The sequence below is a fragment of the Garra rufa genome, chromosome 1 (genome assembly GCF_049309525.1).
Source record: "Garra rufa chromosome 1, GarRuf1.0, whole genome shotgun sequence".
NCBI classification, from domain to species: domain Eukaryota; kingdom Metazoa; phylum Chordata; class Actinopteri; order Cypriniformes; family Cyprinidae; genus Garra; species Garra rufa.
This window is the reverse complement of record NC_133361.1, coordinates 1,751,553-1,764,220: the sequence shown is the minus strand read 5'-3', so window position 1 is coordinate 1,764,220 and position 12,668 is coordinate 1,751,553. Positions and strand designations below refer to the sequence as shown.

The 12,668-nt window shown below is 38.9% G+C and overlaps 1 protein-coding gene across 1 annotated transcript; it reads right to left on the bottom strand.

The window, feature by feature from the left end:
- Positions 1–7,051: 7,051 nt before the first annotated feature.
- On the bottom strand, positions 7,052–12,299 carry LOC141343044 (NXPE family member 3-like). The gene is made up of 8 exons (XM_073847639.1): positions 12,296–12,299; positions 11,964–12,187; positions 10,989–11,348; positions 10,497–10,912; positions 10,345–10,415; positions 9,910–10,113; positions 8,362–8,702; positions 7,052–7,249 (listed from the first exon to the last, which is right to left on the bottom strand). Exons 1-8 carry the CDS (start codon positions 12,297–12,299, stop codon positions 7,052–7,054), a joined length of 1,818 nt encoding a protein of 605 aa, XP_073703740.1.
- Between the last annotated feature and the right edge of the window lie 369 nt (positions 12,300–12,668).

The window sequence follows — 12,668 nt, the reverse complement described above, 5'->3', positions numbered from 1 at the left end:
GTTTTTAATTTTGTAGGAAAATTATATATTTTACAAACACATTGACGTATTGTTACAAAACTCGGTGTGGGTCATGCACTGAATGCACAATGCACTGAAAGAGCCTGAGAAATTTCAAGCAAGCACCACCTAGTGGTATAATCAAATATTTACATGCTTATAATTTTGGCTGTGGTCGACTTATTCTCAGAGGAGTGACCTTTAGACTCTTGATTTTTTTCTCTTCTCATTTATGAAAATGTCTATAAATCCAAAACAAAATGAGATATTTTCAAGAAAATTTGGCACACATATATATATGGGCACACTCTAAAGACACATAAAACAATTGGTGGGATTGTGCCTCTTGGTGGAGCTATAAATGCTATATAGAGTGTTATGATGTTTTCACTCATTTTGACTACAATCGCCTTAAAGTGGCTTCAGTGCTTGGTCCCGTTATTGCTGCTTGCAGCTATATTTATCATTATTATTATCTCAATATTAATATGTTAATTATCATTTGCCCATATTTACAAAATGTTGCATTGTTGTCAGGATTGTTATCTGTTTTTCAGTGTTTTTCCCCTCACATGGACTTATGTTGGTTTCTCCCTTTGTCTCCCCCTGTTGTTCTGTGTGTCTTGGTTTGTTCTTGCCCAAATTTGGACTTCCCCTATTAGTTTGATCTGTTACACCGGTCTTGTCAATTTGTCACACCCCCTGCCACACCTATTTAATCCGTTTGTTCCCACAGTTTCATTGTCCGTTCTTATATGTTCTTTTATTTAATAAATCAGTGTTACTTTTATGTGTTTCCTTCTGGATTCTCCCTCCCCGCACAGCATTACAATTTTATGTTTAGGTTAATAAGCTGTACAATTTTAAATGCCATTATTTTTTTGCATTAAGTTTAACCTTTTCCATTCTTCTTGAAGGCGAGTGTGTACGGGGAGGTTGTGGATCATAGCAATGGGACTTACTCAGTTAGTCTTCTTCTCCCGTGGAGGGGTCAGGCACTCGAGTGAGGTTGTGCAGATCCTTAAAAAATACAGGGAGTCTTCCTTCCCACACAGTCACTGTTATGGCCACTTTGAAGGATCAGGACCCAATAAAACCAGGATAGAGGAAATAGTACAATGTAATCTCAAGTGGGGTGCTGAAGGAAGCTGGATAAAAGGCAACTGCTGCTGTGAGTATAAGGATATAAAAATGGGGACAGTGTGGCAGTGTGAGACACCGAAGAAACTTTCCTGTGACAATCTGGTTCACCACTCAAGTGGTGTTTTGGAAAACCCATTAAACGCTTTTGAGATGCAGTTTTTTGCTAAGTAAGTAGGACATGATTCAAAACACAGTCTTAACCTGTAGAAAAGTGTAGAAAATGTGTTTATTCTTTTTCTTCTCTCCACAGGACGTTAACAAATGTTCCTATTACTGGTAACACACAAATCATTAATGTCCTTCCCAGCACTGCAGGCATTGGTATGTTAACATTATCTGTACCATTACTATTTAATTTTAAGTAAATGGGAAAAACTAAAATTAGGCTTGGTTACTTCAGTACAGTTCACTTAATTCATGACATCTAAAATCAAATGTAATTATTAGAGAATGTATAGGATTAGCATAATTACACTAATTTCAAATGTTTACTTGATTTAGGCACAACAGAGAGATCCAGATCTGGCTTGACAACACCTGTTCCTGCAGGGTTTTATTTGAAAAATGTATGGAAGTCTTTTGTGTGCAACACCCAGCAATTCAGTTCTACACAAATGGGTAATTGTCTTCAAAATAAGATTGTCTACATCAGGGGTCCCCAAACTAAGGCCCGGGGGCCGGATGCGGCCCGCCCCCACATTTGGACTGGCCCTCTGAACAATGCCAGAGACATATTTTGAAAATGTAATTTTAAATATGTTTTACTTATATCATGTTGGTATTTGATAATAAAGGTTGGCTTTCAAACAAAAATTCCCCTTAGTTATTAACATAGCCTAATTATTTGTTAAATTCACCAACAGAATGGTACATTCAACGTAATGTGTCATCGCAATCAAACAGGTGATGAACGAGGCAGCTAGAAACAATTAAATGACCAAAAATAGAAGATGAGATTGCCCCCCAAATCTAGCCTAGAATCTAGACGCGCCCCTAGCGGCAGCAAATTACATTTGCTTCCAAGGTCAGTCTAGTTACTCTCAATTCACTTAAATTTCCGAAAAATCCAAGATGTACCGGGCCAATCACGAGTCGGTGGGCGGGCTTAACATGATGACGACTGACCTGCGACCATAAGTTCCGTCAGACATGAATTCCTGGTTCCGTGATTTAAGCGTGGAAAACTGAACAGTATTTATATATTTTTTTACTTTTGATACACAGCCACGTCCATGTGTCCTGAGCAGGAGCTCGTTACATCTTTTACATATTTCCCCTTTCGGTGTTTGCGTATACTACATCAAAGCGCGTTCACATGTGACGAGTCGAATCATAGATATGCTAAACTCGTGCTCATGACAGATGGACGTGGGTGTGTATCAAAGGTAAAAAGAAAATTATATAAATACTGTTCATTTTCTTGCAAAAACCGATCGTTTCGTGTCTTAGGACATCAATGTATCGTCACGAGCCGCAGGGTGTAATTTGGATTTGTCTGTGCATGTTTTTGTTTACTTTTAAAGGTTTAGTGCCCATCTATGTCTATTATTTAGCTGACAGACTGCACAGTGCACTGATTTTTGTTAAAAATCTTCGTCGCTCTGACTACGTCACCTGACCGACTACGTCTCTGATTGGTTGTAGCGCTATCCTATTGCGTGGAGAGGAGTTTGAAAGACAACCGTTTATCCCACCCCTCCGGTTGAGCCCTGTCTATGGAGAGTGCCCAGACCCTACATTTATGTGGGTCTGGCTTGCCAGGCTACCCCAAATCATCACAGACTGTGGAAACCTAACACTGGACTTCAAGCAACTTGGGCTATGAGCTTCTCCACTCTTCCTCCAGGACCTTGGTTTCCAAATAAAATACAAAACTTGCTCTCATCTGAAAAGAGGACTTTAGACCACTAGGTAACAGTCCATTTCTTCTCCTTAGCCCAGGTATGACGCCTCTGATGTTGTCTGTGGTTCAGGAGTGGCTTAGCAAGAAGAATACGACAACTGTAGCCAAATTCCTGACACGTCTATGTGTCGTGGCTCTTGATGCCTTGACCCCAGCCTCAGTCCATTCCTTGTGAAGTTCACCCAAAATCGATTCGTGTGTCGATCAGTTTTGGCTTGTTCCTCTACACTTATAAACTGTCGATATTGACTAGATTCACAGGACTCACTGGCTGTATGTTGTCTTAGCACTGTGCTGATCTGCTGCAGTTAAAATCTTAGAAAAATCGGAGAAAAGTTCATAAACAGGGAGCAAAGCGCGGAGCAGTAAGCAATAGCGTCCGAACAGTAGCAAAGCCGGAAGCGACCAAAAGAACATATGTCAAAACATCAACAAAGTTTCTAAACGGACCATCTGTGTTAATACAAGTTACACGCAAGTAAACTGTCCTCTCATTGGTCAGAGTTCCACAGGTTATTTGCCGGGATTCTGCTAAAAGCGATTGCACACTAGAGGATTTTCAAATCCGATTTTAAAACCATGGTAGACCACAGACATGAAGACAGTTTCTACAGATTTTTAGCCTAAATACCACTGAACGCACACACTAGATGATTTGACCAGACCACCAGACCACACACTTGTTGACAGTAGGAACGATTTCACAGTGACATGAAATCTCACAGAGACTTGCGAGAAGGAAAGCAAAAGAAGGAAAACAAATGGAAGATAACGTACATTGTCAGCTGGCTCCCCGGTGTGCGTTCTGTTTCGCTGTGAAAAACAAAGAATGAAGAAGAATCTGTGGGATGTATTCTGCTTTTGTGGCATTTTTGTGGCTGCCACGTTTCAGCTTTAGAAGCACACAACATCTGGTAAGTGACGCTTGCTCGGTCTCATTGGCTATCGCGGGTATCACATCAGAGGCAGCCCGATTAAAGGCAGCCTTAAAATCCTCTAGTGTGCAGCCACATTAAGCTGTCATGCGTCAGGATGGAACAACAACAGCTTTGCGGGTTTATTGTTGCATTTTTTTTTTGAAGCTGTCGTAATTTTAATTTATAATTTTGAGCAGGAGTCTAGGATTCATTGGGAAAACATTTTTAAAATGCACCTACTACAAAGAGAGCAATAAGACAGCATTATACAATGCAAACGCGTGCTTTGATTTTTAAATAGTAAAGACACGCACATACACAGACATTCACAGGTTCATTTTAAGAGGTGCTTTTCCCAGAACTGTAATTACCCATCTTACATTGTGATATAGCCTGGTTCGCTGGTCCATTGGCTCGGATTGCTTTCTCACTACAACCGAACTGCTCCAGAGTTTGTTTTCAATCGAGCTGAGAACACCTCGTTCAGGTGATCTCGGGCCGTTTGTTTTGGTGCAGATTGGAGTGCGATTGCCATGTTCACATATGCCCAAATGAACCGAGCTAAAGGGGAAACGCGTCAGGTTCTGAAACAAAGTGCCAGGTTTGAAAGCACCCTTAGGTCACTAATTTGAGGTTGTTGAGAACATTCTCCATTCCAGAGCTCCCTCCATGAGGAAACTGTACTCTTTGAAGTGGGTTGTTTACTTCATTGTGCGGAAATTGTCAGCTGGTTCGAGTTGACTTGTCAGTTGGTTCAGTTCTGGAGGTCCTGCGGGGACAGTTCTCTTACACGTACACTTTACACTTACAGTCATTGAGAAGAAAACCTGTTGGTAACGAGTTTACTTTGTGGTGCTTGAGGCTGATGCCTGCAACTTGCACTCACAACAGAGTAGACCCCATGATGCTCAAGGAGAAGACCCAGATTTCTGAAATGAAAACTCTAACTTATAAGCTCATTAACCTGAACACAATATCACAGCGGTAATGAAAACCACAATCTACTTAATACAAATTGTCATATTTGTACTGCAAAACTGAAACAGTTTGGCGTATGCTGAATATTTTGGTAACACTTTATAATAACTATCCGTTATAACTAGTTAATAGATCATTAATAAACTGTTAGTTAATGAGTAATAAATGACTTGTTAAATAACAGTTAATAGTTTTGTTAATTATTTATAACTGTGCCTTATAGATAGCCAATAGATAACTTACAAGCTGTTAGTTAACAAGTTATAAATGACTTGTTAACTGTATTTTAATGATTTATAACTATACCTAATAAATTAGTAATAGATCATGAACAAGCTGTTAGTAAATTACTTACTAAAGACTTGTTAAGTATCAGTCAATAGTTTATATATGTTATTGGGGAGTTATTCTAAAGTTGTAACTATTCTTTATTTATTAACTGTTAGTAAATGAGGAATAGTTGCAACTTTAGAATAACGTCCCAATAACATACATAAGCTAATAACTAACACTTAAGTAATACATTAACTCACACTTTACAGATCAGTTGTTCATAGTCTGTTAACATCTACTAATATCAGTGAAACATGGTAGAACAGCAAATGGATGGAACAAGTTCAAGCTACAGAAATTTGATGTGATATTTAAAATATAAAATTTTTGTACCTCAACCTTGTTCCACCCATAGGCTTTTCTGTGTATTGTATTTTACCAATTAAACTCCACAGATGAAATGTTGAACATTGTGTTTAATGTATAGAAACACACATACTGAGCCATCACATGGCAGAACAGCAGTATACAACAGAATACAAACCCATGAGGTTTGGGCACTTTATCCTGATCAAACATCTTTAATGAAAGATAGCAAACAGTCTTGCTTACCGTCACCATTTGTTGTCTATGTGCACAGCATGGTCCACAGGTGTGGCTTTCTTTTTACTGGAAGTACCCGCTGTTGACTTCTTTCTCTTTCTCCAGACAGTACCTGGATTTATCTCAGTATTTTGAGCATCGCCGCTGGTTCACTCAGTATAAAGGGTCCAAGGTTTGATAAAACATGTTCATATCAATAATGCCAATGGCTAGATTTTTATTTATTTTGTTTTCATGTTTAGCACAAAAAGTGCCCAAACCTCATGGGTTTGTATTCTGTTGTATACTGCTGTTCTGCCATGTGATGGCTCAGTATGTTGGTTTCTATACATTAAACACAATGTTCAACATTTCATATGTGGAGTTTCTTTGGTAAAATACAGTACACAGAAAAGCCTATGGGTGGAACAAGGTTGAGGTACAAAAATTGTGTATTTTAAATATCACATCAAATTTCTGTAGCTTGAACGTGTTCCATCCATTGGCTGTTCTACAAAGTTTCACTGGTATTAGTAGATGGTTAACTATGAACAACTGATCTGTAAAGTGTGAGTTAATGTATTAGTTAAGTGTTAGTTATTAGCTTATGTATGTTATTGGGACGTTATTCTAAAGTTGCAACTATTCCTCATTTGCTAACAGTTAATAAATGAAGAATAGTTGCAACTTTAGAATAACGTACCAATAACATATATAAACTATTAACTGATACTTAACAAGTTTTTAGTAAGTAATTTACTAACAGCTTGTTCATGATCTATTACTAAATTATTAGGTATAGTTATAAATCATTAAAATACAGTTAACAAGTCATTTATAACTTGTTAACTAAATGCTTGTAAGCTATCTATTGGCTATCTATAAGGCACAGTTATGAATAATTAACAAACTATTAACTGTTATTTAGCAAGTCATTTATTACTCATTAACTAGCAGTTTATTAATGGTCTATTAACTAGTTATAACAAATAGTTATTATAAAGTGTTACCCATTTTTTAATACATTTTTGGTGATTTAAAATATATTTACAGCATAAATTATAACAACATACATAACACTTTATTGACCCACATTAATTTAGCATATTAACTTATGTTTACACATATTTTAAAAAATTCTGAGCTATAGTTACTTTGAGGAGCCAGTATAACTCTCATGTGCATCTCACTGTAAGTAGATTGTGAATTACAAAGTAAAACAAATATTGTTTTACTGTGGCGGTATCTGAATGTATTAGGCAGGACAGACATGTGATAAAAACATGTTGATTTCATTAGCAATGACAACAGGTGCTGGGTGAACATTTTCAATTGAATAGTGACAGGAAGTCATCTGCCATACATCGAAGTAGATTACTCCATCGATATCTGTGAACATCTCCCGTATGACTGTGTTCAACTGCAATGCATACCAGTCGCTTTGAAAAATGTCCTGTAACAACAAAAAATATAATATCAGTTCTGGAAGAAAAACAACAACAACAACAACAACAACAACAAAAAACATTACATTGGTTCAAACAAAGTACATTAATTTATTATCTTTTTGTGACTTTATTTGTCTGTCATAGTATACTTCTACCACGTAGAAGGGAAAATACAGGGTGGGCCATTTATATGGATACACCTTAATAAAATGGGAATGGTTGGTGATATTAACGTCCTGTTTGTGGCACATTAGTATATGTGAGGGGGCAAACTTTTCAAGATACTAATGTGCCACTAACAGGATGTTAATATCACCAACCATTCCCATTTTATTAAGGTGTATCCATATAAATGGCCCACCCTGTACAATAAATCTATTCTTTCTATCTAAAGGCCGGGACACACCAACCCAACGATCGGCGATCTGGCATCGTCGGGCAGTTGGTGGGCGTCGGTGAAGCGCGTGGGTTCGGTGTGTTCCGAACGTCGGCTCTCGTCGGCTTTCGTCTGCCTTGCGTCGGCCAAAGTTTGCCCGATTAAACATGTTTAATCAGCGTCGGGCTTGTCGGGGCCGTCTGGGAAAGAGAGCGTTCTGATTGGCTGTTCAGACATCGAATCAGAGCGCGTGGAGGACTTGAACTTGAAGTGACGTAACAAGCAAAGGAAGGAGTCAAGAGGCTCGCTGTCATCATTTCACAATTCGCACAATTCGAAACCAACTATGGCTGTGTGGAACGAAGCTATTGAAGACGAGCTGATCAATTTGATCCAAGACAGGCCAGCGCTATACGACATAACGATAAAAAACGCTGTGCAAACCGTGCGGCGGTTCTTCCGGGTTCTCTTCTTGGAATGAAAATACAGACTACTGCCATCGGCAGGTACACAACGGTATATCTCCTCACGCATGCACAGAAAGCACCTTCTAGTTTGTAGTCGGGTGTCGTCAGTTTGGTGTGTTTGAGCTCAGTTTAATTGCCCAGATGCCCGCAGAGGCAACGGACTAGAGGCGACAAGACGGCTTTCTTCGGCACTAGTTGGTTGGCGTCGGGTTGGTGTGTCCCGGCCTTAAAAGGAATACATTTTGTCAAAAAGTGATTCATTCATCCTTTTTACCTTTAGTCCTGCAGTGTTTCCAGACTTGATGACGACGGTGGTCTGTGGTGCACGGCTCAGCAGCTCAACAACAGACTGGCGGATTTTGGCCACTTTGTGGACAAAAAATGTTACTGGGTGAAACACCATGTGGGCAATGATAGTGAAAACAACAATTACATGAGGACCACCAGCAATTTTATCAATTTCATTTGCGATATAATGCAGGTCGGTCATAGGCATTATAGTAAATCGCAAAGGAACACTGTGTGGCCTCCAGTGAATAATTATATTACTCTCTAACTCCACAGCCATCAGGGGTCCAGCCAAACGAGGAGTGAAGAGGTTCATTCTCTTTAAGCCTAATAAAGACAAGTAAAATCTAAATTAAACTCTTCACTTTATTAATTTCTTAAACAGCCTTGCACCCAAAAAAAAAAAATGAAAATTTGATGTTTATCTGCTTTCCCTCAGGGCATCCAAGATGTAGGTGACTTTATTTCTTCAGTAGATCACAAGTAAAGATTTTTAACTCAAACCATTTCAGACAAAACCAAATTTAACCATGTGGCTTGTGACAATAAACTGAGGTCTTGGGACACATAACGATTGGTCTGTGCAAGAAATTGAACAGTATATATATTATTTATTATATTATATTATTAAAGGTTCTGTCAGCGATTCTAGGCTGAAAAATAAATAAAATATTGACAGCTTTTATATTACTGACAGACTGCAATGGTTTGACTTAAAAATCTTCGTTTGTCAATTTTTCACAGCAACGTCCATCTGTCCTGAGCATGAGCTTTTCATCCGGCATTGTCACATGTGTACGCGCTCTGGCGTATTATATGCAAACGCCGGAAGGGGAAATCGGTGATAAAAAAAAAAACTATTCCGGATCAGTTCGCAAGCAAACGTAATCTTTTACTTTTAAATCGGTTTGAACAATCAGGATAAGCCCAAGTAATTAACGTTTTGAATAGCTGCTATACCCAAAATCTCTGTGCACTGTGTAAACAATAAGTGTCGTATGCAACAGATCGCTTACAGCGTTTGCGTAAACTACACCAGAGCGCTACACGTGTAACGAGCCGGATGAAAAGCTTGTGCTCAGGACAAATGGACGTGGCTGTGCATCAAAGGTAAAAAATTATATAAATACTGTTCAGTTTCTCACAAAAAACGATCGTTCCGTGTCTTTGGACATCAATGTATCATCACGAGCCGCAGGGTGTAATTTGCATTTGTGTGTGCGTGTTTTTTTTTGTTTTTTGTTTGTTTGTTTGTTGTTGTTTTTTTGTTGTTTTTTTTCCAAAGGTTTGGTGCCCATCCACTTCCATTAAATCACTAACAGACTGCACCGGTTTTCGTTAAAAATCTTCGTTTGTGTTGTACTGAGGAAACAAAGTCACCTACATCTTGGATGCCCTGGTGGTAAGCAGATAAATATGAAATTTTCATTTTTGGGTAAACTATCCCTTTAAGTTATACATTCATACTATCAAGTCTTAATATAAGACAGAAAAAAGTCCACCACCCCAAAATGCATGTAATTGGATAACTTGCCTGGCACCTTTTTTTCAAAAAACTCAAACCACTGCCTCATGGTGGAGTCTCCCATCATGTAGACAATTTTTTTTTTAAGACAGTTTCCCATTTGGGCAGAACTGAACTGCCGAGTGTTGCATACAAAAGACTTCCAAACATCTTTGAAATAGAACCCAGCAGGAATTGGCGTTTTCAAACCAGATCTGCATCTCTCCGTTGTGCCTAAAGAAAATAAACCATTAGCTGAAAACACTGCAGTAATTGTGAATTTTATTCATTCTTTTAACTAAATTTGATTTTAGAATATATCTGTAATGTTTCCTGTTTGGAAAGAATTACCAACAGAATTAAAACAAGTATAAGAGAAATCAAGACATCCTGTCTACATTTATTCCTTTTTAAATAGTAAATTAAATTGTCAAAAGGAAAACAGATCATATGCACAAACAATACCAATGCCTGTAGTGCTGGGAAGAACATTGATGATTTGTCCATCTCCAGTAATAGGAACATTTGTTAATGGCCTGTGAAGAGAGAAAAAATATATACATTTTCTACAGTTCTGCAATTCTTCTGTAAGTTGTTTTGTCTCATTTACTACTTACTTCCCAAAAAACTGCTTTTCAAAACTATTTAATGGGTTTTCCAAACTCCCTTTTGAGTGATAAACCAGGTTGTCGCAGGAAAGTTTATTCGGTTTCTCACACTGCCACACCGTTGCTGTTTTTTTATCCTTGTATTCACAGCAGCAGTTGCCTCTCCTCCAGCTTCCTACTGCACCCCACTTAATGTTACATTGTACTGCTTCTCTGATTCTTTTTTCATCTGGACCTAGCCCTTCGAAGTGGCCAATATAGTGGCTGCGAGGGAATGAGGAATCTCTGTATTTTTTAAGAATCTGCACAACCTCACTGGAGTGCTCAAGACGTACAAAAACTTTTGCCTGACCTTCCCAGGGAAGAAGAAGTTCAACCGAATAAGTCCCATTACGATGATCCACAACCTCCCCGTACACATTTGCCTTCAAAAAAAATGAAGAAGCTTAAGTATAATTTGCAAAAAATATTATAAAGTCACCCAAATGTACTCAAACATACCTTTAGTTCAGAATTGAAAAGCTTTGCTTTGAAAAAATCCCCTCCATATGTTTTCAGGTTGTTGTTGTGGTCTCTGGCCGTGATAATAACGGAAATATTTTCTCCCACTTTGTAACTCTCTTTCAGTCCCACAATAGAGAATGCTGAGTGGAATGGACTTGTGCTCAGATTCAGCTGAGTGATTTCTTGATCTGGACCAGGCCAGTTCAAAGCCTTCTGTAGTCTTTCCCACTCCTCATCATTGATTCCCATGTCAAACACTGATATTGTTGAGGAAGTACTATTATTTCGAAGAACTGGTTTAGGGTCGGGGGGTGCAAGAAGTCCTCCTATTTGTAAACAATTCAGTCGCCATACAATCTAAAAGAGGATCATGATATAAATCACACCACATATATGTATATACAGAGGAAGTCTCTTCTGATCACCAAGCCTGCATTTAATTGATACCAAGTACAGCAAAAACAGTAAGATAATTTATTAAAGTAATTTATTCCTGTGATCAAAGCTATATATTTAGCACCATTTCTCGATTCTTCAGTGTCACATGATTCTTCAGAAATTATTCTAAAATGCTGATTTGCTGTCAAGAAACATTTATTATTATTATTTAAAACAGTTCAATATTTTTTTATGGATTCTGTGATGAATAGAATGATCCAAAGACCTTTGTAACATTATACACTATGCGATTCAAAAGCTTGGAGTCAGTATATATATAGTATTGTTTTTGAACTAGTAGCTCACACCACCTGCTACCCGGACAATGCATTCTGTGCGTTTTATGACGCCAGCCTAAACGCATCAAGCAGAGTGCTGTCGTCCGAGGATGGCCCTCGAGCGGATTTCATTGCGTTTGTGGAGTGGACACTGGTGAGAAGCAGACCCTCGTTCCCTGCCTGTTCCATGGAGAATCTCGCAAGTGTCATTCCGGACCCAGAGCCCAGCCAGCCACCACCCCGACACGTGGAATACGAGCCCGAGCCCGCCGTAGACGGAAAGCCCGAGCCCAGAGTGACAGAGCTGCTGATCGCCACGGACCCTGAGCTGCACGAGCCGTCTGATCAGGTGTGAGAGTTGGCCATTGTGGCCGCGACAGTGGGGAGTTAAGTGGACCATGAGAATGCTGAGGACAGCACCACCCACTGCACCACTGCTGAGGGTGAGCAAAGTCTGGACCTGGGAAGTATCTCTATGGACTGTAAACAGGATGTATTGTTATCTGAGGATATAATTACAGAACTTGCTATTAACTCTGAACTGTCAGCCTGTGTGGATTTCTCACTCACCCTCCCTCCCTCAGTTACCCATGTCTAGCAACCATATTACTTCAACCATGCCACCTCTACTTCCTGTCAGTCCCCCCAGCTCACCATCTGTGAATAGTGCTGACATATAGAGCCAAATTTTTCTAAAAAAAAAAAACTTAATTTATATTTAAATTTAACATTAAAGATGACATACATGTTGAATAAGATCAGAAAAAAAAACTATATAAAAGTAAAAAAAAAACAGCGAGCTCTTATTACTATACTATACTATACTAGGTTACATAGGTAACCCTCGTTCCCTGAAGGAGGGAACGGAGACGTTACATTGGGAACTCGCCTGAGAGACCAATCATCTCTGAACCTTATTCAAAAGGCCAATGAACATCCTCTGGACTAGGCAGAGTTTGCT

Bases quoted from the DNA above. Each gene is read 5' to 3' on its own strand.
- LOC141343044 (XM_073847639.1), bottom strand. The intron at 10,913-10,988 runs GTATGTTTGAGT...TTTTTTTTGAAG, and splicing joins TTTTCAATTCTGAACTAAAG to GCAAATGTGTACGGGGAGGT. The intron at 8,703-9,909 runs GCAAGTTATCCA...TGTCTTTATTAG, and splicing joins TTTTGAAAAAAAGGTGCCAG to GCTTAAAGAGAATGAACCTC.